This window comes from Cynoglossus semilaevis, chromosome 12 (genome assembly GCF_000523025.1).
Source record: "Cynoglossus semilaevis isolate Cse_v1.0 chromosome 12, Cse_v1.0, whole genome shotgun sequence".
Taxonomy (NCBI): domain Eukaryota; kingdom Metazoa; phylum Chordata; class Actinopteri; order Pleuronectiformes; family Cynoglossidae; genus Cynoglossus; species Cynoglossus semilaevis.
This window is the reverse complement of record NC_024318.1, coordinates 7,503,713-7,527,692: the sequence shown is the minus strand read 5'-3', so window position 1 is coordinate 7,527,692 and position 23,980 is coordinate 7,503,713. Positions and strand designations below refer to the sequence as shown.

The 23,980-nt window shown below is 38.0% G+C and overlaps 3 protein-coding genes and 1 long non-coding RNA gene across 6 annotated transcripts in view; 2 read left to right on the top strand and 2 right to left on the bottom strand.

Annotated features, from left to right (window-relative positions):
• The first annotated feature begins 25 nt into the window (after window positions 1–25).
• Window positions 26–1,587, top strand: col19a1 (collagen, type XIX, alpha 1). The gene is made up of 3 exons (XM_025060948.1): window positions 26–147; window positions 348–744; window positions 1,474–1,587. Exons 1-3 carry the CDS (start codon window positions 26–28, stop codon window positions 1,585–1,587), a joined length of 633 nt encoding a protein of 210 aa, XP_024916716.1.
• On the top strand, window positions 1,230–15,325 carry col9a1b (collagen, type IX, alpha 1b). Its single transcript, XM_017037147.2, has 32 exons — window positions 1,230–2,036; window positions 2,472–2,534; window positions 2,638–2,673; window positions 2,771–2,833; window positions 3,734–3,787; window positions 4,156–4,191; window positions 4,325–4,348; window positions 4,441–4,494; window positions 4,935–4,988; window positions 5,138–5,170; window positions 5,268–5,324; window positions 5,463–5,516; window positions 6,454–6,507; window positions 6,608–6,661; window positions 6,787–6,840; window positions 6,935–6,988; window positions 7,394–7,447; window positions 7,529–7,582; window positions 7,699–7,752; window positions 8,048–8,092; window positions 8,186–8,239; window positions 8,333–8,386; window positions 8,613–8,666; window positions 9,297–9,368; window positions 9,547–9,582; window positions 9,714–9,758; window positions 9,862–9,894; window positions 10,016–10,162; window positions 12,118–12,172; window positions 13,026–13,214; window positions 13,322–13,399; window positions 14,435–15,325. Exons 1-32 carry the CDS (start codon window positions 1,962–1,964, stop codon window positions 14,629–14,631), a joined length of 2,040 nt encoding a protein of 679 aa, XP_016892636.1. The 5' UTR covers window positions 1,230–1,961; the 3' UTR covers window positions 14,632–15,325.
• Window positions 9,232–14,353, bottom strand: LOC112487886 (uncharacterized). The gene is made up of 3 exons (XR_003051390.1): window positions 13,934–14,353; window positions 9,988–10,157; window positions 9,232–9,348 (listed from the first exon to the last, which is right to left on the bottom strand). It is a non-coding gene; the product is annotated as an uncharacterized LOC112487886 (long non-coding RNA).
• A 786-nt stretch (window positions 15,326–16,111) lies between the features above and the next one.
• Window positions 16,112–23,980, bottom strand: part of LOC103387269 (collagen alpha-1(XIX) chain) — a 93,826-nt gene continuing 85,957 nt past the window's right edge. For all 3 annotated transcript variants that reach the window (XM_025060866.1, XM_017037557.2, XM_025060868.1), the window contains one exon: window positions 16,112–20,165. In XM_025060866.1, the coding sequence (XP_024916634.1) occupies window positions 20,065–20,165 (101 nt within the window). In that variant the 3' untranslated portion in view covers window positions 16,112–20,064. The remainder of the gene's footprint in view (window positions 20,166–23,980) is intronic.

Below are 23,980 nucleotides of genomic sequence, written 5' to 3'. Positions count from 1 at the left end.
TTTTGTTACTTTAGGATTTTATATTATGTCCCAGTTTCATATCGTGGAACTGGCGAGACGAGGTACAGTTAAAAAGGTCACGGGGTCATCTCCTCAGCACGTGGCTTATGAAATAGGGCCAGCGTTCAACTTCAGAATCAACACCAGGTGAGGGCGATTAAATTGACTTGTTTGAGTACAGACTGACCCCTTGTGGTGAATCCGGTGAAGTCTGTTTACCCTGTCCATGGTTCTGATTGTCAAAGATGGGCTTAAATTAACCTTGTTTTATACGGCAAAATAATAGTACAATACATTTAAAAATATTTAGAAAAAAAAATCCGGTTTTACTCTTTTTTTTGTTTCAGATCAGCTTATCCATTAGGACTGCCAGAGGAGTTTGCGTTTGTAGCTGTTCTTCGCATGGGCTCCAGCACCATTGATAAAAAGTGGAATATTTGGCAAATGCAGGACATTAATGGAAATGAGCAGCTGGCCATCAGACTCAATGGAGAGTCAAAGGAGGTGGAATTTACCTTCACAGCACTGGATGGCGGGAGGCAGACTGTAGTCTTTGGGCCCCTGCCTTCCCTTTTCAATGACCAGTGGCACAGATTACTGTTGAATGTCGGCACACAATCTGTGACACTCTTTGTGGACTGTGTAGAGATTGGTTCTCAGAGCATTCCATTCCGACAAAAAGTCAGTTTGGATGGATTCACATTGATAGGAAAACTCAAGGACAATCCTGTGATGGCCATTCCAGTAAGTTTTAACGGAAATTGTATTGTTTCCTCTGCTATTTTTATCTGATTAAAATTATAATAATAAGATTTTTCATTATTAAGAGTTCTTTAACAGTTTTTGTTCTGTGCATACAGTAGTTACGTTATAATTTTTTATAATACAGTAGTTATAATATACCATGCATGGTGGTAGAGTTCATGGGTGGAAGCTGACCGTGCAAAGTGAATTATTTAAAATATTTTACACTGTGATCCTAATTATACACATACTAGCTCTAAACAAACACCAGATTTTAAAGCCTGGGAATCTCTGTCATTTCTCACTATCCTGTCTGGTTTTTGTGTCTGAGCATCCACAGGGACAAAACTTTTAGCCCAACACCGTGGTCTACTGTGCTCCTCAAGAAAAAAAACATTGAATGTACCTAATTCATGTCCAACAGTGGTACTACATTGATTTGACAAATTATAAAATAAGGAAATTAGAAACAAATAAACCATTATTTCCAACAATATTGAATAATTAGTGCAGTGCATTCTGATAAATCCAAATAATTATGGTAATTAACATTACTGTGTTTGTGAACTTTGAAGTTACTTCTTTCGCAAATTGAATTTGTTTCAATGAATTTCAATGAATGTTTTTTTATATGAAGCATTTGTAACAACCTGATGTTTTTTTGTTGTTGTTAATAACAGAAAAGCATGTGTAAAATTTAAAGTTTACTTTACTTGTGTGATTATCTAGTTTGATCTGCAGTCAATGCTGATACATTGTGACGTCTCTCGAGCCAGGACTGAGGCGTGTCACGACCTCCCAGCCAGAACACGGGTAAGGATGGAAACAGCTGCTTCAAAGTGAATCTAGAGTTTAAAAAGTCAGGTCAACAGCTTAGGGTAAGAAGAAAGAAGGTTCACATATAAGGACAAACAAAGTTTCCATGTAAATTGACGAAGTTATTTCAGCACTTCTTAAATGACCCGCTTATGCTGCTCATTGTTGGCGTCCCCCAGCGTGGCCCCTCCCTGCAGTGTCCCCTCTGCCAACCCTCCAATCACTTCCTGTGCAACCCAGCACATCATGCATAAACATGAGCTCCTCTTGGCTCTAGGACCACGGATGGTGTAGATAGGTGAGGGGCTTCACTTGGGTTGTTTTGTCCGGGGCTCCTTCAGCCCAACAATTCCCAGACACAGGACCATTTAATTTTTACGTTTCCTGCCCTTGGGGAGATCATGGCTCGGGCCCGCAGCATTAGAGGGTCTCTCCTGGTGCTGCTCCTGCAACTTGTGCTAATTTGCTCCTCTCAAGTAAGACTAACCTCCTCTCTTTTTGTCGTTTTGTTGTTTGTAGACTGATGTGACAGAGGTGCAGGTGAGTGTTCCTTTGGTTCTCTATGAGAAGTTCCATTTTTTAAAATGTGGCTTTTGAGATTCCAGAGTGATTCATCAGGGATATTTATTGCTTTCTTTATGCTTTGTAAAATAGCATTTCATCAAAAGTTTCCTCTATGCAAAGAAAACCTGTGTTTCTTTGTGTTTTTATTCATTTTACTATTTCTGCAAGTAGAAATAATCATTCTGGGTTGTCAGCAATTCCACAGTATCCATGATCCAGTTTTATATTCTAGCGGCGCACCTGTTCTTGTGTTTTTTTATGATGTCTGTATAAAATTGTGAGTAAAATAAAAATGAAAACATCAACAGTAAGACACACAAGGTGATATTTGAAAATATTTTCCTCAGAGGAGTGAGGGATCTCCTGGTCCTCCTGGACCTGCAGGTGTCCCAGGAATTGATGGCATTGATGTAAGTACTGTGATGTGATGTGTCATCACATTTTCTACATCAAGAACCAGTTCATGTGGTTCTTTTGTGGCTGTTAATAAAAGGTTTTGTTTTGTTTTTACAGGGGGAAAGGGGAGTGGATGGTGAGAATGGCCGTGCTGTAAGTACATGACAAAACAGAATTTTAACTCAGGAGTTGTTGTGTTTACCTCTCAGTCATCCTCTAAACTCTATATTCTGCATTTTGGTTATTTCAGGGACCTGATGGTGACGCAGGAAAACCCGGCTCCTCTGGATTACCTGGATTACCTGGAAATGATGTGAGTAAAATGTAGACGTATTTGAAGTTTGTCCCATTACTGACCATCATGAAAAATAAAGGCAGGGTTGATGATGATATGTTAAGGCTCAGATCATTAACTCCTGTTTACGGATTAAATGTTAAATATAGAACCCCTTGTGGATTTTTTGAAAAAGTGCATGCAAAAAAATGTGAGGAATTTGAAAAGCAAATCCAAATTTCCTTTGTTCTGGGGCCTGTGTGTGACAGACTTGGTCTCTCTTTGGGTTTAAAGGAAGGACAAACACACATGGTAACATAATACTACCTTTAGTGGTAAAGGGTGTATTTTGTACATGCAACTTTACATGCAGGTCAGAGAGAATATTAGTTTTTTAAAAATTATAAAAAGTATGGTTTTTAATAGTCCGCTGTCTGCCATTCCTCAGTAACGCCACCAGGATTCTGAAACAACCGTCCACAAAGACGTCTTTGTTCTGTCTGTGCTGTTTTAGAGTCTCCTGTAGAGAATCCTCAGAACAGTGTGGAATGATTCCTGTCAATGGCCTTGTTTAAAGTGAACCAGAGGAATTCTGCCCTCTGCCCCCAATTCTGACGTCAGTATTCATATTAACGTCAGCACACTCTTGTGGACAATATAAAACAACGCTGTAACGTTTACACATCCAACAAGAGGGAAGTAGCATTGCAGTATTTATTAACACCTTTAGGAGGTGTAGATTTACAAAACTAAACCACGCCTACAAATAACCAAGCCCCTCCCACGGAAGTATTATTCTGTAATTTACATTATGAAGATCTGGGGCTGAATCATTGTCAGTGAGAAACATTTAATTGCTGATTTTTTTTTTTTTATTATATCAAGCCTACGGTGAAACATTAATCTGCTCAACTTTGGTTAAAACTTTGTACTTTGCAGGGTTTGAGTGGCCCAATTGGAGATCCTGGACCTGATGGTCCCCCAGGACAGAAAGTGAGTGATGAGCTTTAACTTTCCCACTTTAAAAACTCTAAATGCTATGGTGCCCAGCCGCTGTGCACTGTTTTGGAATGGCAACAGGAGCTGCAGTGCATAAACCAATTCCTCATGACAAATGAGACTTAATCCTGCAAGTCCTCTGTGTAATCTCTATGAGGAATGAAGCCCGGACATCAGTTTTCATTAAGATAAACTTTGCTAGGTCAACTGTGTGCAGCTGAGTCATGTGATTAAGTGAGTTGATTCACAGCCTCATTTAGCAGAACTCTACTTTACAACATTGAAGATGTTTTGTTTTTTTCTGGCATACATACATACATACAAAAAATTAATGAAACTAACTGATTGCTAAAATTCTACAGGGAGAACCTGGGAAACCTGGACCTCGTGGATCAGCTGTGAGTAGGATTTTCCCTCCAAAATTATTAGTCCTAACCAATAACATTTAATACATAACAGCTATCACAGCTGTCTGTTATTTTTATGCATATTGTGTCTACTGTAAAATGATCATGTCTCATCTCTTTTCAGGGTGTGGGTCCAGATGGACCAACTGTAAGTGTTGTTTTTAATATAATGTAAAATGTCATATTTTAAAATGATTATCTCTTATTCATTAAAGCTTTGTCACTATTAATTAATCACAGGGACCACCTGGGCCGTCAGGACTTCAGGGTGAAATGGGTAAAGCCGGACCCCCTGTGAGTAAAGACTAAACTTCAAAATTAGGTTCATACTAAACGGGATTATACTGCACTGTTTGACCTGGTCTTCACAAGCTCGTTTAATATTAGATTTGTACTTATTTTGCCCACTTTAATATGATATGAACGGTTGCACTTTAATGTATAACGTATATAATGTAACACACACACACACACATACTGTATATATATATACTGTATATATATACATATACATATATATATATATATATCAATTTTATGTTGTATTAACATTCTGTAAAACTTCATCCTGTGCTGTAACTGGTGCTACAATATACTTAATTATCATTATTACTATGCCTAGATTGCACTCATACACACAGACATACTCTATGTATAATAATGAGAAGTAATTATTTTCTACTGTAGTATTTAAAATGGATATGCATTATTTACATTTTCTTTTCTTTGCTCAGGGGGCCATGGGTGTTAGAGGACCACAGGGACCCCGTGGACCAACAGGCCCCAGAGTAAGTGATACAGCTTCTTGTGACAGGTTTTGTCTTATAATAAATACACTCAACTATTATTTTCTTATCAGCTAACATCTTGGAAAAGTAATTACATTTTAATTTAACTTTCAAGCTATTTTCATTAAAGTTTCCCCCTTGAATTTCAGGGCACAGCTGGAATGTTGGGCAACACTGACTTGGTAATCAATTCTGCAGAAGACTTAGAAAGATAAATGATTAAAAAAAATTAAATTAACCTTAACTAAAATTTTTACTACTAACTATGAATTTGTTCAGTGTCCAGACTCTTGTCCACCTGGAACCCCTGGACATCCAGGCCTACCTGGCATGAAAGTGAGTTAAATTGCATTAACATGATGTTGTTTTTGTCCTCAAATATATATATATATATATATATATATATATATATATATATATATATATATATATATATATATATTAACAACTTCTTTTATTCTTTGTTATATTTAGGGCCATAAAGGTGTAAAAGGGGAGGCAGGAGAACCAGGCAAACAGGGACACAAGGTAACATACTAAATATTGTCTTCGAGAGAAAATCCAGTACCTGGGCGTGGGAGATTTTTCAACACAATGAATACACATTTACGTTAAAGGGCATAAATAGTTACTTAAGGACTGTCAAACATGTCACTCTCTTCCACATCAGAAAAAAATGATCCCTGACTTATATGTGAAAAAGTGATTCCCGGCTTCACCAGGACAAGCATTATTTGTGCTGCTCTATTTTCTGGAGGAAGTGATACATGCCTGTGTGTAATGACTCTGACATCGTGTAATGTAGGGAGGATGATTTATTAGAAATGATGTTCGAGCAACAACTACCCCTCTCCCTGTAATGTGTCCGTGCACTATATAAATGGAAATGAGTCTGGGCCTATCTTCCTTTATAACGCTGTGCCAGCCTATGATTTACTGTCACTCTGTGCTTCGTCCCCGGGTGTGATTTTCTCCTTCACTAAAAGTTTTACATGCTCTCCTTTCTAAATATGAAGATGTTTACAGTCGAATCCAGAACAACCAATGGTTCTGCTGTGGTTGAAAATGTAAATAATAAAAAAGGCAGACAATAAATGATTAAATAACATAATGAAAAAAGTCTTCTAAACATAAACTATATTAATATTTGGCCTTAAAATCTACAAATAAAATAAAAAATAAAAATAAAAATAGCAGGCTTTTAAAAATGATGTTTAGTTAATGTTGTAACGTATCATCAAATTATCTTTCTTGAGGAAATGCCTTGCCTTCTGTCACATTATTTATTTATAAGAAGAGCAGTTTTTCACCCTTCAACACCATTAAAAGATAATAACCACATTTTAGAGTAGAATCTATTGAATTCTCTCTACTAAAAGAAGCCTAGCCCTATCATCATTTTAAAAAACTGTTTGAGGTTCTTTATAATATTTTAATATTGTTTATTTATGTATTTTTTCCTCAGGGTGAAGAGGGAGACCAGGGAGGTCCAGGAGATGTTGGAACACAAGGACCACGGGTGAGATGCTGTTGAATAAAACATCCATCGTTTGTTCTTTACTGTCTGGTTAATATTTTTTCACTCACTGAGTCACGTGTTGGATCAATTGTAATTTTAGGGCCCGCAGGGAAACCGTGGATCTATGGGAATGATAGGCGCCAAGGGTGAGATGGTAGGCGTTTAAGATTTCCTTGTTTCATCTTAACTCGCATAAATATTTAAATCACTCCGAATCGCTTTCAAATAAATTGAACATTGTGTTACTGTAAAATATTTTAATTAAATTTCTTCTGGCAGGGTCCTCGAGGTCATGATGGCGAGCCTGGTCCCCAGGGTGTCATGGGGGCGACTGTAAGTAAGCCAATATAATTTTATTTTTTAATATAACTGTATATATATATTTGATGTGCAAGTCATAAATATATGATGGAATTAATTATTTCAGGGAGATCAAGGTCAGAGAGGTGCCATGGGTGAGTCTGGGCCTGCAGGCGAAAAGGTTGGTGCCAAATTATTAAGTGCATTTTCTGTTGCCACGACTACATTAAGAAATGATAAGTTTGTCAAAGCAAACTAATCATATTTACGAATTACCCTTTTTTAAACAAGATTTTGGAGTTGGGAGAAAAAGACAAAGGAGGAAATTGCTGCTGAATTTGTGTGACCTTTGAGCTCAAAGGTCATATTACACTAGAAAGGAGTTTTACTGTTTATCGAATTTGTCAGTTTTTTTCACAGTTTATTGTTGAATCATAAATGATCTCTGCTCCAGTTTCATGCAAATAGTATGACCTTAAAGGTCTTTAAGCCAACTTTGAGGTTTTATTGCATTTATAGAAGTCAACTTATTCACTGTTCTGGATGTGAATTTTGTGCCTAATTATATTGTTATGCTATTGATTAGGGAATTCAAGGGCCAAGAGGAATTACAGGTCTGCCGGGTCCCAAAGGAGATCCTGTGAGTTCCTGATCAACAAGAACCGTTCTGAAGTTTTTTTTTTCTTTTTTCAATTAACTCACTTGGTCTTGTGATATTCAGGGGCTGCCTGGACCGGATGGCCGTGAGGGTATTCCTGGGATGCCAGGGGCAAAGGTACAATATGTTTGACAAATTTAAAAAATATTTTCTGTTACCGTCAAGTAAATAATTGCTATTTTGTTGCCAGGATCTGTATGAGCTTGGTTTTTTTACCATCTGTTTATCTGCAGGGAAGCATTGGAAAGGCAGGCGCTCCTGGGGAGGTTGGAACACAGGGGTATCCTGTGAGTATGACCTTTAACCTCCAACTGTCTAAACCCACTCTGATTGGATGCACATGAGTAAACCCACCAGGGGTGATTTACTGTAGTGTAGCTCCAAGATGCTACACTGAAAAACAACTCTGCTTATTTCAGTTCATTAAATGAATTAAATGCAGATCATTTTGTTACCCAAGGTCAAAGGTTCCAAAAAAAGTCTCCAGCTTTTATCTAATTAACATCACATGAATATAATTATCTTTAAAATAAAAAAATCATATCAAATTGTATTTTATTACTGTATTTTTCTCTCTCATAGGGGATGCCAGGTGACCCTGGACCAAAAGGCCTGAGTGGGTCAAAGGTTGTTTTATTTTTTATTTTTTAAATATGTTTGTTGCTAAGTTTGGCCTTAAATTATCCAAATATAATGTTCTTTCCGGTTGTTTCCATGCAGGGAGATGCAGGCGAAACAGGGTTCCCAGGAACACTGGGTTCTGCTGGCAAGTCTGTAAGTTCTGTATGAGCCACGTGCGTTGAACCTGTCTCCTGCTCTCTGTCATGTTTCTTTGTACTAGCATGTTATTTTATTGTCACACCACAGGGGGAGCGTGGAGAGCAGGGAGAGGTGGGACCTATTGGACCTATCGGTGAACCTGTGAGTGTTTTTTTCGCTTTTTGTCACTACCTTCTTCGCAATTCACACAGCTATTTTCAGACTTGTTATTTTGTTGTTTGCATATAGAGTAGCCTTTTTATATGTTGTCTTGAATTTCCTCATTATTTTTTTGTTTACTTCCATTTATTTCAATTGTTTTTAATTGTTTAATTTTGTGGAATTAATTACCAGGTGTTGTATTATTATAATATTCTTCGGCCCATAGGGAGCTATAGGAGAGCAGGGTCCCGTGGGTCCAGCCGGAAAGTCAGGGGCCAGGGTAAGTTGCAGTCACCACAGAGTGAGATTTAATTACTATGTGTATATTAGTTTTCTTAATACGAATTCCTGAAAGTTATATGTGCATTTTCTTTAGATGTGAATGAATATTTAACACCTCTAAATAAGTTATTTTGTTTTCATCCAAAGCTCACTAATGTTTTGAAAACCCACCAAGTAATAGCAGCTTAAAAATCGGTCAAAGAAGAGTGAAGCCACCGAGCTCATAGTCTTGGATGTGGTTTTGTTGGAATGTCTCAGAGAATAGGCTGAGTCGGGATCTCACATGAGGTCTATTTTCGCGGTAAGGGGAGACCTGAGAGGAGCGGACTGAATGAGCTCTCTGTTCTCCCGGCCTGCCCCCGAAGTCAGTCTGTGATCAAAGCAGATGTGAGCAAATCCCAGGGAATATGTGGCGATGCTGAGCTTAAAGTGCAGGAGCACAATGTGCAGAAAAACAACACATCCTCCCTCATTTGGCTACAGCTACTGGTTACTGTATGTAGCAATAACACTACACGTTTGTCAGGTGGCTTTGCAGTGAAAGCAGATGTTATTTCAAATTCAAAAAATAATTATATCCCTGTTGTATTCATTTCCTCTCCCTTTTACTTTCTGTTATTCATTACAGGGGCCCAAAGGTGACCCTGGACTTCCAGGTCTTCCCGGTCCTCCAGGTCTTCCTGGAGTGAAAGGAGAGAGAGTAAGAAAATACCTGCGTCTCATTCAGAGGCTTATACAGATTTTTGACTTCATTGTCTTCAACAGTCAGTCAGATTTATGACCAACAAACAGCAGTTTAGCTCCCTCTAGCGTCTGAAAATATACACATAAAAAAGACCATTCGCGTCATTGACAAACGATATTGTTTTTAACAACAGGGAGAGCGTGGAGAAGCAGGACCCAAAGGCGATCAGGTATAAAACACTGATGCTTTGCAATGTTATACTAATAACTTTTCCTTATTAAAAATAAAGTATGTGTTGTATGGGTTGATTTATTCATGCATTCAATGAGCATTCGTAACTAACTGACAGCATTTTTATAGGGAGAACAAGGTGACGAGGGAAACCCCGGTGACAAAGGAGACTCTGTAAGTTGTTAACGCACCACACTGTCAGTGTAAGTCACGAAAACACAGACCAGTTCTGCACACTAAACTTCTGACTCCAATCCCTGTGTTTTATTGATGCTAGGGTGAGCCAGGAGACCCAGGAGCTAAAGGGGAGGTGAGTTCAAACTGATATATTTTTACTGGAGGATCTCAGAGTTTTCTATTTCACTAGTATCTGTGGAAGGTCTGCACCTCAGTAACATTTTACCTGTTCGGGTGCATCATTTTCTGCTAAGGTCGGTAACCCTGGCGATGTTGGAAGAAGAGGACCTGAAGGAAGTCGAGGCCAGCCTGGTATTGAGGGGCCCCTGGGATCACCTGGACCTCGAGGCATGCAGGGAAACAGAGGACTACCTGGAGTCAGAGGGTCTCAGGGACCTGCGGTAGGTTCAAGAGGAAAAAAAGGGCATGAGAACGAGTAAGGATAACAACAAACTGGAGAGTGAACTCTCAAGGCGTTCAATTTAGAAAAAAACAATTTAAATCTTTTTTATAGTTTCAAATATATCTGAATAAATATATCTGGGCCCACATCTGGTGAACAAATGCTTCAGCTGTGGTCTGTGACAGGATGAGGTTCTACAATGTGATGAAATGACCGGGAGTTACCCCAGCAGCCTAGGCCTAAAGTGACATAATTACAAAAATAATTAATAACTAAAGAAGTAAAGACAAAGAGAGACAGACAGAAAGAAAGAAACAAAGGTACCAAAACGAAACAAAGTAAATATAAAGAATGAAAAAAAAAAACCCTGTCATATCCAGATTTTTAACGTGATGTTTGACAATCACAGCCTTCCATCTCAAGTGTTCTTTTGATTCCATTATTTAATTCATTTTGCTAAAGAAAACTGCTGGAGTAATTGGTCGCTCTTTATTCCAATCATGTCATGCTGGGATTTCCTTTTCTTATTTCTTTATCCTGAACTGGAAGTAATTTTAGAGAAATTCTAAAAAACTCAGTGTTTCAGAAAAGACACGACCATGTTTCTTGTTACATTCTTTTTACCCATTAGTCTGAGGCTCTCTGGTTATTGACAGTTGCTTCCTCACTGAGATCAATAACATTCCATCTCACACATTATACCGTGTTCTTCTGGTTCTTTTATAGTAGCAGACCCTTTGAACACGTGTTCCTTTTTCACTTTTATCACAGTGCAGTTAGAGCTTATTAACTCACCTGCAGGAGACAGGCTCTGGCAGACGTTTCTGCTCCCAGAGAGTATTTTTAAAACCATATGAAGAAAAGTCAGCGAACTGCTGTGAGATTTTATTTTCATTCACTAACTTTACCAAAAAAAAACAAAAACTTCTTCTATGCATCCAGTGCCCTTTTGCTCACCTCAATTTCTTTTTATACATTTCTTTTATATATTTTGCTCAATTGTATTACTTTCATCCCTTTTTATTTGATCTTTTGGCAGAGGAGAAATAGTAGTATGGTAAAGTAAAAAAAGGAAGAAGATTAAAATAGAAGCTCCACAGGATTGTAGCTTTGTAAAACTCACTCTGATGAAGACTTCATCACAGCCTGGGCTCTGTGATAATTGCAGCACAAAGTTCCAACTCTTTTTTTTCTAAAAATAATATTCAAAGGCCCAAAATCAGGATTGATACTAGTTTTACCACAGGCTTAATTTTTCTGTGAAATCGACATAATTATCTATAAATACCTTTGTTTGTTCAGCTAGCTTTAAGCTAACCTTTGTTTATTTACACTATATTGCTGATCCAAGATTTTTTGTTCTCATTATTAGCATTTTTTGGGCTAACTGTTTGATAAAAAACAATGCCATTACTATGTGTTTTCAAGGAAAGCTTTAAAAATCTAGTGGGAAATGACTTTGCATTGAAATTTAAAATAAATTGCACAATTAAAATGAATCTCTCTAGTCTCACTTTTAACCACTAAACCACTAACCACTAAACACATTTAATGCCACTTGTATTCTTCAGGAATGCTGAAGACACTGTTGGCCCCAATCTGACCCCACAAAACTATTTCAGCTCTTGATAGAAACTAACACAGCTACATGCTGAATAAATTAAAATAAAAATACGTTTTAATAACCCAGAATTTAGATGCACATCAGCTCTTACTGAGTCATAGCCTTTTTTGATATTCCAGCTTTTCCTGACTGAAAAAACAAAAAACAAACCAAAAGCAAAAACCAACTCAGAGAAGGCAGTCAGTCAGAAAACAACATAAACATAACTTCCATGCAAGAGCCCAAAGAATAAATAAATGAACAGGAGAAGTGCTCAGTTGATAACAGCTTCACAGGGTCATGACTGGAATGTTTCAGGCTGTGTAATGAAATCTGCACTCTTTTTTCAGGGCAAGGAGCCGAGTGATCAACACATCAAACAAGTCTGCATGCGAGTCATGCAAGGTAAGGAGAGAGAGAAAGAGAGAGAGGGAGGGGGGGGGAGGGGAGACAGTCTTTGACCCCGTTTATCATTCATTTGCACCTCATACCTTGACTTTAATCTTTCCCAGAATGCCTCATTACACAACTACACACAGAGCATCGCCTCTGGTGTCTCATTGATCCGAGCACTCGCTGAATACTCTCAAGTTCAAAGTGGGAACTCGTAATGACCGGAACACCAGATAGGCTTCCGACTTTGTTTATTTGATAGATGAAAAATCCTGTTGCCCGGCTTCAGCAGCGTTTTTTTTGCCGAAGTCACAACCTCTGTTCTCTCTATTCGTCTCCGCAACTCATCTCCTACGCTCATGACTTTTTTATGCCCTGTATGCTGAAAAATTAATTTCACCTCCAGCAGTCCTGTACTCCTCTGCTCTGAGCAAAGAGTCTGTGGAGAAGGAAATTTTCCAAAGAGAATGGCAGAGAACAGCAGCTGCTGCATGAATTTTTATTAGCATCCAAAAAACTAAAAACTTTAAGAGTACCATTAAGAAAGAAGCCACAGGAGATGAACGTTATAACATTCACATCATAAACATACCTTTTTTTGCCACTGCTTGAAAAAAAGTACTCCCTTATGCTCAATATACTAAGGTGAATGAAAAAAATATATTGTGAGGATATCATAATATGGTTTCACCTCAGTCTGAACCGAAGTGATGGAGCGTTGAGTCTTCTTGCTCTGGTATGTTCAACTATAACAAAGAGTCTTGTTCTAAAACCAGCCACAACAACAACAACATTCACAACCACAACCACGACTACATCAACACTGTCACCAGGGTTCATCACCTCCTTTGTTGCTCTCTAACAGAACAGCTTGCCCAGTTAGCAGCTAGTTTGAGGAGGCCAGAGTCCGGCGTAGCAGGTTTACCTGGAAAACCTGGACCTCCAGGCCAACCTGGACCTCCAGGAGACAATGGCTACCCTGGGCAAGTCGGAGCCAGAGGCCTCCCAGGACTTAAAGGCCCATTGGGACTCATAGGACATAAGGGACCTAAAGGTTGATGCGTTTTTTAAAATTTTATCTTCTATTCGTTTTTATGTCATTTTAGTCATTATTGTTTATTAAATTCAGCCATAAAATATATTTTATGTAATGTGTTCTAGGTGAAATGGGAGACAGAGGTTCCAGAGGGCCGACTGTACGAGGTGCAAAAGGACAACCAGGAGCTCCTGGACTTCCTGGTATGTAGAACTTGCTTATTATATACATCTAGCTTCTGGCTGAATACTACCTAGTACCAACGTCCCAGGTTGGGTTGCATCAGGAAGAGCATCCTATGTAAAACCTCATCAAATGACAGTGCAGACTATTGCTTTACTGCTTACTGCAGACAAGCCAAAAGTGATTCCTCTTCTTTGTAGATATTTATGTTACAAGTCAAGAGAAACCCTTTGTTAACAAATAGTTTTGAGTACAGAGTACTGAAAGCAGAATTTCCAGATAATTTGACCTAAAGAAATTCCAGTTTTACAAAATACTATGAACTGAAAAAAAGATGGCACCTGTTTGGTTCATATTGCACACCTCTTCCTTCCCTGCAGACGGTGCTATAACTGCATTTTAAAGACCCTCTCTTGGGCTACACTACATGAAAACTCAAACTATCCCTCTTTATATTAAAAAACCACATACCTTAGTACCGGACACCAACAATGTCTCTTAAAAAAAAAAAGATCAAACACAAAACATGTTTTATTTAGAGCTGTATTACTTACTTATGGACAGTTTCCTCAGAGGCTGAGCTGAGCTCAGCTAAGCACAACCTGCTAATCCTCAGGTTGATTCTTCTTCGTTGGGTATTGAGCACATTTAGCAAACTGTGGTTACTATTCTGCCACCTACTGGCTCTTATTGACTTTGGCACGTTCCCCCTCAAGAGACCTGAAAGGTGAAAAGAGAAGATATGATCATGGTGTCTATTTACTCCAGTCAACTTCACTTCAGTGGAGTTTTATTATGTTCATCCACTTTTTAAACTCTTACATAAACAGAGTTTATAAATCTGACCCCATAATTATGTGTTGCCTTTGTAAACAGTCCAACATCTTGGTACTTTCTGATCATTAACAGCAGTAATGTGTGAAAAAACAGTGAAATGTGTCCTTGTAAGTGTTCCTGTAATGTTCTTCCAATTTTGTCCAGCACAGATGATGTAATGTGTAAAATGTGTACTATACATAGCAAGAAACACTCTACAATTAATTTTACAACCACAGGTGAACCAGGCAGACCCGGCTATGGTCGAGATGGTCGGGACGGGCAGAGGGGCCCTCCAGGTGTCCCTGGACAACCCGGTGTCCCTGGGTCTCCTGGTGCAGCTGGTCCTAATGGTTACTGTGACCCATCAGCGTGCAATCTCCAGGCAGGAGCTGCTCACCAGTCCCTGGATGTGAAGGGACCTGCAGGGAACTAAGAGCCACTCTGGCAGAGAAAGACAGAAAGACTGGAAAATCTCTCCTTAGCACAAAACATTTTTCACTCTCGCTTCCCTCGGGCTGCCTTTGTTGTGGTGCCGTCGATCCATTAACCTCTAGACTTGTGAGCCTGTTTTGTGGCAGCCACATCTCCGTCAGAAGAAGCCAAGAAAAAAATATTAAAAAAAAAGAGACATAAACATCTTTTGTTGTGCTTCATAAGAGATGTTTTGATTGATTCAGGGTGATGAGTTCACATCATGGAGAAAACACGTTTGTTTGTTTGTTTCACTCTCCCTCTACCTCTGCCTTTTTCATTTACATTTTTATTTAAAAAACAAAAAACAAAACAAAAAACACTACAATTTTCTCACACAACACTTGGAATAATTATACACATCAAAATAAATATCAAGATTGTGTTTGGATACAGTGCTTTTTAAGACAATTATTTTCAGTCGTAACAAAGCCCGACTGGCAGAAACTGGTTTAGCCTGTCACTCATCTTTTCATCTTTCATAAAAACACAAAACCAAGGTTTCATTGAGTCACACTGACTTAGGTTTATGTTGTAAATCTGTAAAAAAAAAGTTGTGAATTTGTGCTTGATTATATTTCCTACAAAATAAACAGATTTGCCTTGATGTACAGAAGAAACCGTGCATTTCTGCGACAACATGTGAGGATATATAAACAATGTGTCAATACAACACATGGTGTTTCATTTATTTTGTGTCCTGGAATCATCACCTTACATTAAATGATGGCAGTACCATAACAAACATACATCACAAAGGTGAAATAAAATTATAAATTATAATTATAAAATTATTATTATGTATTCCTAAAAAACAGGCCTCAATGAGCAATTAAAATTAATAAAATTAAAATATAAGTGTGTAGTTGTCACCATACACTACACTATAAGAATTTATAGTACCACACATCTACATGCATTTAACCAGTATCCCAACATATAATATATATAAAATATATTTGGTTTAAATGAGTAAATATATATTTTACATTTTCATTGTAGGCAGATCACTTTAACCTGGCCATTTTAATAGAAACTCCCAAACCAAAGAAACAGTGGACATCCCACTATACATGGATACAAATGGTGAAGAGGTGAGATGTTCATTGAGATTGTACTATTAAATGCTGCCACTTTTAAAACCAATAGGGTTGCTACAATATATATATTTAGGAATATTTAAGTTCATACAAAATATAAAAAAAACAGAACTTTCCTTGCAGTTTCACATTTTATTACAAAAATCTGTTTTATTTTTCTTCTTGATTTCTGTCTAAAATAGTAGGGAAGTTAGTAGTTTGTGCTAGCGACCCTTCTATGCTGTATGTGGTCAGATAAGGTTGAAAGCTCCAAATCAGCCACTAAGTCTCATGTTATTGTGAAATATTTACCCTTTCTTGTGAAAATGTCCTTTTCAAACTCAAACAGCTGGTTCCACAGAAAAGAAACCGTACCTTCGTTCTCTCTTTAATCCACTTCATCCCCTATGAATAAATGAACAGCCTCATTCGTCTGGCACAACTTTATACAAGTTGGTTGCAAAACATCTACAACTAGTTGGAAGAAAAACACCACCAAACAAGAAATAAAGCACTGAATAACATTTATTGCACATGTCTAAGGCAGGAGCCATTAATCAGTGTTGATAAAAGATGCTGCAAAGAAAAGTGTAAAATATAACCGCTGATATCTGGTAAACACACACACACACACACACACACACACACACACACAGTCGAGACCATGCTTTAGAGCAGGCACATCACTGCCTCTGCTCTATATCTAACAGATCACTAAACTGGACGACACAAATAACAGTCAACAACCAGGACCGCAAGAGATCCCTGGAACATAAACTTGTGTTTTTAATTGCATTTTTTCTATAGATAAAGGCAACGAATGAGTGTTAATATTGTTTTCTTTCTAAGTAGCTGATGATGTAGATGTGGTTAACCAAGAGTGAGGTAGATTTTCAGAGAAAACAAAAAGAAACCAAACACAAACCGAGGTCACGCAGCACAGTAAAATGCAGCAGGCAGACATATTTAATCCAAAAGTTCATGCTGAGAGCTTTATCCCTTTTCTTCCTCATTAAAACTTATTTACAGGATTAGAATATTAATGGAAAGCACATGGGGTTAAGTTGCTGCAACAGAAGATAATAAAGCTTAAAGTCAACTCGATTTGGATTCTTTAAGATGTTCAACATTTCACTTGAATGAGTTTCCATTCTGACATGTAATGAACAGACTTCTTCGTGGAGCCTCGAGAAACCACTGGCACCAAATGGACTGTGCCGACAGCCGCTTCATTTATTTGCTCTATTCTCTTAAGTTATGAAAATGATTAGCCCGACTGAAGCCACAAACTAACAGGCATTAATATCAATTCCAGCCTAATTCAATTCCTCTTTCATTCGTGCTCTCTTCTCTTCAGTGCACCAAAAAGTTCACAGATGAGTTTCCTAATGCAGACTCATTTGAATTTAGTCAAGGTCCTTGTTACTGTCTCTGAGGGGAAGCTATTAAAAAACAAACACGAAAATCAGCCACATGAAAGGGCTGTATTCAACAAAAGGAAACAAGAATGTTTTTCCATGGCCAACGGAAGCGGTCGCAGCTCACGCCTCCAGCAGGGGGCTCTTTTGCCTCACAAATAAAATGGACTTAGTATCAACCCACACACAAGACATTTACCAGAGGACTCGTTGCAGGCATGCTTAAAAAAAAAACAAGAAAAAAAAGAAATCTTTGCAGCTTTAAAATGAAATGAATTATAATTTACATGTGTGAGAGCAGGATGACGACATTCTGTCAAGTGAGACATGAAAAGAAAGAAAAAGGAATCGTCAAACTGATCTTAATGATTGAAATAAAGAACAGAAAACATCAGAGGCACCCACAAAATTTCCTTTGAACATCGTCGATGTAAAGATCTGAAGCCTTTGAGTCAAACTATTTTGAAATAGTGTTAGAAATTGAAAAAAGTGAGCAGTGTCATACACAAGACATTCTAATTTCACAAATATATAGGTATGTATACATACAGACAGACATAAATGCATGTCTGTACATTTATACATTGGTACATTCATATGTAGCTATACATACTTAAATATGTTTACATATATACATATAAATATATATATATGTTAACACATAGTACGTATCATTTTATATATATGGACTAATGAATTGATGCACATATACTAACTCAAGCTGACTCAAAACTTCCTAAAATTAGCAAAAATAATATTCAAAATAATCTCACAACAAATAAATAAATTCAAACTTCAGTATTTTAACAACCGCTCCCCATACAAAGTCATCACACAAAACCAGGATGTGGACCGTGAGAGAAAAGTTCAAGTACTGTATGTTGATGAGTTTGATGGCTCACAACAGTGGATGTATGAAGCTGCAGTGTAGTCGTCCGATTTCCTTTGCGTGGCTGCAAATCAAAAATATACAAACGAACCAGAGGAATCATCATACATACACAACACTCTGTAAACAGTAACCGATGTGTTAGTTAAAGGAAAAAAAGAAACATTATTTCAAAGTCGGTTTTAATGTGTCATGTGACCCTGACACATTAAGAGCATCCTTTGATACTGTGATTATTTTGAAAGGTCCCATCCTTTTCCTCATTAGACAAAGAGTTAAAAGCTATACTTCATCCTATTTACAGTTGTAATCAACAGTGAAGGTCAATGTGCGAGGCCTCACACCTCGACCAATTAAACTCAATACATCATTTTCATGCAGAAAAATCTGACCTTGTTGCCTGTGCCTTTAAAGTTGGAAGGTTTTGTATTACAATGACATGGCAGATCGCATTAATCAGCGATTGTTAGTGAAGCGTTCAAACATGTTTGGTGGATTATTTTAACAAACAAATAAGCCATGCAGCCTCCAGTAATTACATTACTGGAATGTCCACATTATAATTACTACAGCTGTCAAATACATTCTTATCCACACACTATAAATAAATAATTTCCACATTAGATGCATCTGCTGCACTTTGGTTGCATAAAGAGTGTCCAAAATATGGTGATTTGTCACACGTACAGTGCATATCTTCAGCTCTCGCTCTCACACAAACACAAACACGGACTCTGATCTTTGCGAGGACATGCACTGACATGATGGTACATTCTGTTCAGCTTTGTGGTTCTCAAATATACAAGTCTTAGGTCATAGCTACATCTTTCAGCTGTGTCTTAGAGTCTTTCAGCCCAGAACTTTACAATTGTTACCTCACTGGACTGAATGTTATGCCTCGAAAATATACCTGCCAATTTCAGCTGAGAGCTAATATATAAATACACAGTATATGAAATTAAATTGTTATAGTACCAGCTCAACCTTATGGTGATTACCTATGTTCATATCTCCCAATTTTTGCAAGTCCTTCAGAAAATGCCCCAGGGTAGTGGACTAGGAATACAAGGATTGATAAAACAGCTTAGCTCAGAGATGATTTGATAACATTGGGCTGAAATCTTAGAGGATACAGAACAGATTAGCCCAGTGCAACTTAGATCTCGTCGGAGGACCATTGCTACATGGTTTACTGATGTAAAGAACAAACTGCAGTAAAGATAGGATGCATATTAACATGATACATAGCAACATTTTTTGCTTAGCAGCTGGAAAAGATGTATCATTTGCCATTATCTAATCTTGAGACCAGAAAACGTAGCTGTGTGACCGTCCTGTTTGTTACAACCATATAAAAAACCTGGTCCTAGTCCGTTAACCAAAAACAACAACAAGTCAAAGTATCTCCCTCAAATCTTTGTTTTCACCTTCTCAAAAGCTCCATTAAACCTCGAAGGCTGAGGACTAGCACAGGTTGGAGGTCTAAAAATCAAGCTGGTCCACACAAAGATAGAAGCCCCTGCATACACACACACACACACATAGAAACACACACTCACGCTTATCTGAAAAACAGGCGAGAAGAACAAAAGTGTGCATAGAAACGCCTGCTCAGAAGGAAAACAAATAATTAAGATAATGTTTCAAACAGGACTGAATGGGACAAAACAAAGTCATTTCACGGTTTTGAAAGAAATAATGAGAGATGACAAGGAATGCATTACACATCACAGTAGGAGATGTAAAAACAAGAAATAAGTTAAAAGTACTGCAATACAAAAAGGGATAAAACCCCAAAGGTTTGCCACCGCATTCTAAAGAAACTTTACACCAATCCCCCAACAAAACAACAACACGCACTGCATCAAATGTTATTATAAGGTGAACAAAAGAGATCAGTTATGAGTGTGTCTGATAAAGCAGAGCCGTGGAAGCGGTCAGATGAAGTGGTTCTGCTGCTCTGAGCCTGATAACTTTACTTCCAACAGTCCAAAATCTCTCTGTCGGGCTCATAAGGATGGCAGGAGACAGTCGCTGGGGTTGCATGTACCAGGAGGTCCCCGGGGTCCTGGAGAGCCAGGAGGTCCATGGGAAGGGATGCCCACAGGACCTTCATAGAGAATTAAACATTGTAAGGTGTGGAGAACTTACCAAAATAAACTCTCTCCATTACCTGCTCAGACAGCAGTGTTAGAAAACCTTTTATTTTATTTTAATAAATAAAATTTACTCGTCATTTACTCGTTGTGAACCCTGCTCCTGTTTAGTTGGACACAATGTTTAAGGAATTGAAGAAAGACACATTTTTTCATAACCATCTGCTGACATCTAGTGAATGAGTATTTAATGAGGAAATCAATAACAGTTTTCTGAAGAACTCAGTGACATTGGATCATTTTAATTAAAATGTATGCATTTCAATGAACACTTCCAAAATGTGTTTTAAAAGACAGTTGGTCTTTCAAACTGTGAACAAAGATTTGCCACTGCCTTGGGTTTTATAATTGTGATACTTAAATTAGGAACAGATAATATTGGTCCAAAACTGTTTGAGGAGCTCAGGTCCCGCTGGAGAACTTACCAAAGTACCTGTTTTTAACGAGAAGTCTTTACAAGCGTGACCTTACTTTACAATTTCCTGAGGAGTTTATCTTAATTATTAGCTCTGTCACTGGAAGGTGAGGCTGGTTTTAGAATTTACTGTGTCATTCGGAGGAAAGCAGACAATGAAATGTGCTTTGATTGAGCAATAACACAATGGACTTTTTCTCCGGGNNTCGGGGGTGAAATTGACGCCCAATGTCAGCCGTTATGAGCGGTGCAGCTGTCAATCACGTACAAGCGCCGACCCTGCTTGTACTTCAGGTGTCTCTCAATGGTATTAAACACATACAAGAAGATTAACCCACAAACTATCTACTATCTACTATCTGGAACACTTCCTGATTGCCACTAAAAAATATATATATATAATGAAAATATTTGGTGGATTCACTGTTAGTCTCCTGACTTCCGATCAAGAAGCAAACATATTTTATAGAAAAAAAAAAAACATATACTATATATAGTTATGGTGGCAGGTGTCTGTTAATTTTCCCTGATGCTGCAAATTTGTGCTGTGTACTTGAATGAAACAATACCTGGTTGACATACCTGGTAGGTACTGTATATAATATAATATAATATAAATATAATATAATATAATATAATATAATATAATATAATATAATATAATATAATATAATATAATATAATATATAAGTTTTTTTTACTGAGGGAGAAAACAGTTCTTCTTCTGCTTTTATTCCTTTTGTGTTAAGTTTGATCATTTTTGTCCCCTACACCACGTTGAATAAATAATTCAGTCTAAACTTGTAGAAACAATTGTAAAAAATTACATCTAATTCATGGGACTCAAAGTTGTAATTTATGATCGTTCATGTTACACATTCACACATTCATATTTGATATTTTCTCATGTGAATTCCATTATAATAACTTAACGTTAAACATTTTCCCTAAAGTCATGATTAAATCTTACTTTGACACCATCACGTATTTTAAAGCTCTCTTAAAAACAAGACAAATGGTTTTTAACTTCTTATTTAGTTTTACGTGCAGTGTTCATCCATCTTCTACAGCTTTAACCTTTTTTTTTTTTTTTTTTGCCGGGCCGCAGGGGTGTTAGAGCCAATCCCATTAGTCATCAGCCGAGGATAGGGTACACACTGGACAGGACCATCGTACAGTTGGGCCACATATAGAGACAAACAACCATTTACACTCATACCAAGGGTCAGGTTAAAGTGAAGGGAGAACCAGGAGAAAACCAACACACACGGGGAGAACATGCCAGCTCCACTCCAAAAGACCTGGGATCAACTAGTAAACAGTGATCTTCTTGCTGTAAGGCAAGATTGCAAACCACTCCACAACTGCGTGGCCCTAAGGCACTTTGAACAGACATCAACACGTGTATGAACTGCTCATACGCGCTGCTGCTGCTGTTGTTGTTCATCTCTCCTGTAAACACAGCTTTTCCTTTTCATCACCATCACATCCATCAACCGCGTAAGGCAATTTTGTGGAAAGGTACACGGAGCAATAATCGAATGAGGCTCTTTTTCCCCCCTCGCCTTATTAAATCAATGTTACAGTGACAAGTTGTGGTGCCCGCATACTGCTCCTATCACAACTTTGCTAATTAGCTACGGTACAAAACGACTAATGCACCGCAAGTGGGCCTGACCCAACAGCAAGCAGCATCAGGTCACACTTACTGGGCTCGGGAAGACAAGCCAACACTGTGATCACTGACACTAAACTATTAGTTTAATTTCTCAGAGATGTCCCTCGTCTGTTCTCCAGGCCTGGAATGTCCTCCTGTGAATCAATAACGCCAGAGCTCTAGTCTGCCAGGAGGCCTTTCACTCTCTGATAATAAAACTGATCAAATTGAAAACTCCTGTACAACACTCATATATCCCAGTCTCCAGTGGACCTGCAGGACTTACAGGACAGCATCCTTCATATGGATGTCAAAGAGTACAAGGTGTCCTTCGCTGAGTGACAGCACATTTTGTTTTGTCATAATCTCCTGCCGAACAGAGACATGCAAATCTGAGCGGGCTGGGAAGACCAGGGAGAGAGGCTCGGCACACTGACGGCAGTTTGTTCAGGAGGTCGTCTAACTTTTCCAGACTGAGGCAGAAATATGACTCACCGCTCTGCAGGTATTAGTGGAAAATTAACACCAACTACATTTTTCCTCTTTTCTTGCCACTTCATCTCACAGTATGTTATACTTTTAACATTTTCACACTTGCAGCTGCAACAACCAAATTTCTGATGCGGGGAATATTAAGTTATATCTCATCTTCATTCTATTTTCAAAAATTGATATTGATACTTGGAGCACAAAAAAAGTCCATGCAGAGCTTTTTGGTTTTTTGGTAATTCAAAAACAGTTAATATGGATAACTAGTTTGTGTATATTACAGTAACTACAGATTCTGTTTTGTTTTTTGTTTTATATTTACAGGAACATGTACCAACTTCTCTGGAATGTTGGTCGTGTAAGAAATAGCCTCAGTGAATTTTCAGATTTTTCTTTAACTCAGAGAACAGGCTGCCGTCAGAGCCTTTTGTTTGAGAAAACACTTAGCTCAAAGGGACGTCAGCGCTGTGACACCACAGTACTTTCTCCTTCAGCTTTAGCAAACACGACACGATCTCAGAGCAGTGGTAATCGCCAACATGCTGAGATGCCAAATGAGGGCTGAGACTAAATGTGGGGTTGGAGAGGTGACACATTCACAGTTCTCTCATATTGTACGCACGCTGCATTCTCCACTTTGAGGAGAAAGTTAAGTCATGTCACAAAACAAAGCCTTTTATCCTGGTGCCATGTCAGAGGTGAACGCTGCCAAACAGACCCCACACTAACTGAAGGGTCTTTGACACACACAGAATGGACTCTGTACTGCAGCTCTGCAGAGGCCCAGGTCAGTCTCATTTATTAATATGAATTTAATGAATGGCTGGTATATTCATTATGATTAACTGATTACAGTCTCAGTTCTCACTACCAACTAGATAAGCCAACTCCAACCCAGTAGATGGCGATAGTGGGGTAACTGAGTTTTTCTTTTGTACTTATCTGTGAAAGTTTCTGGTTTAATTATCAAACCGAATGAATTTAAATGAAAAAATTAAAAATTGCTTTTTGAAAGAAAAGCAATTAATCACCATTAATTAATCACAAGGCCTCCAATTAATTTTTAATCCAACACTTAATTCTCATCCCATTGATTTACACATATAGATTTTCATTCATTCAACCATCTTGTTTTCCATTTTGTCTTGGATTTAAAAGCCTATATTTGTATTTCTCATCATGCCCCTTTCTCTAATTATTAGTTGGTT

Bases quoted from the DNA above. Each gene is read 5' to 3' on its own strand.
- col19a1 (XM_025060948.1), top strand. From the start codon at position 26: ATGTCCCAGTTTCATATCGTGGAACTGGCGAGACGAGGTACAGTTAAA. The intron at 148-347 runs GTGAGGGCGATT...TTTTTGTTTCAG, and splicing joins AACTTCAGAATCAACACCAG to ATCAGCTTATCCATTAGGAC. The intron at 745-1,473 runs GTAAGTTTTAAC...GTGATTATCTAG, and splicing joins ATCCTGTGATGGCCATTCCA to TTTGATCTGCAGTCAATGCT.
- col9a1b (XM_017037147.2), top strand. From the start codon at position 1,962: ATGGCTCGGGCCCGCAGCATTAGAGGGTCTCTCCTGGTGCTGCTCCTG. The intron at 5,325-5,462 runs GTGAGTTAAATT...TGTTATATTTAG, and splicing joins CAGGCCTACCTGGCATGAAA to GGCCATAAAGGTGTAAAAGG. The intron at 6,841-6,934 runs GTAAGTAAGCCA...TAATTATTTCAG, and splicing joins AGGGTGTCATGGGGGCGACT to GGAGATCAAGGTCAGAGAGG.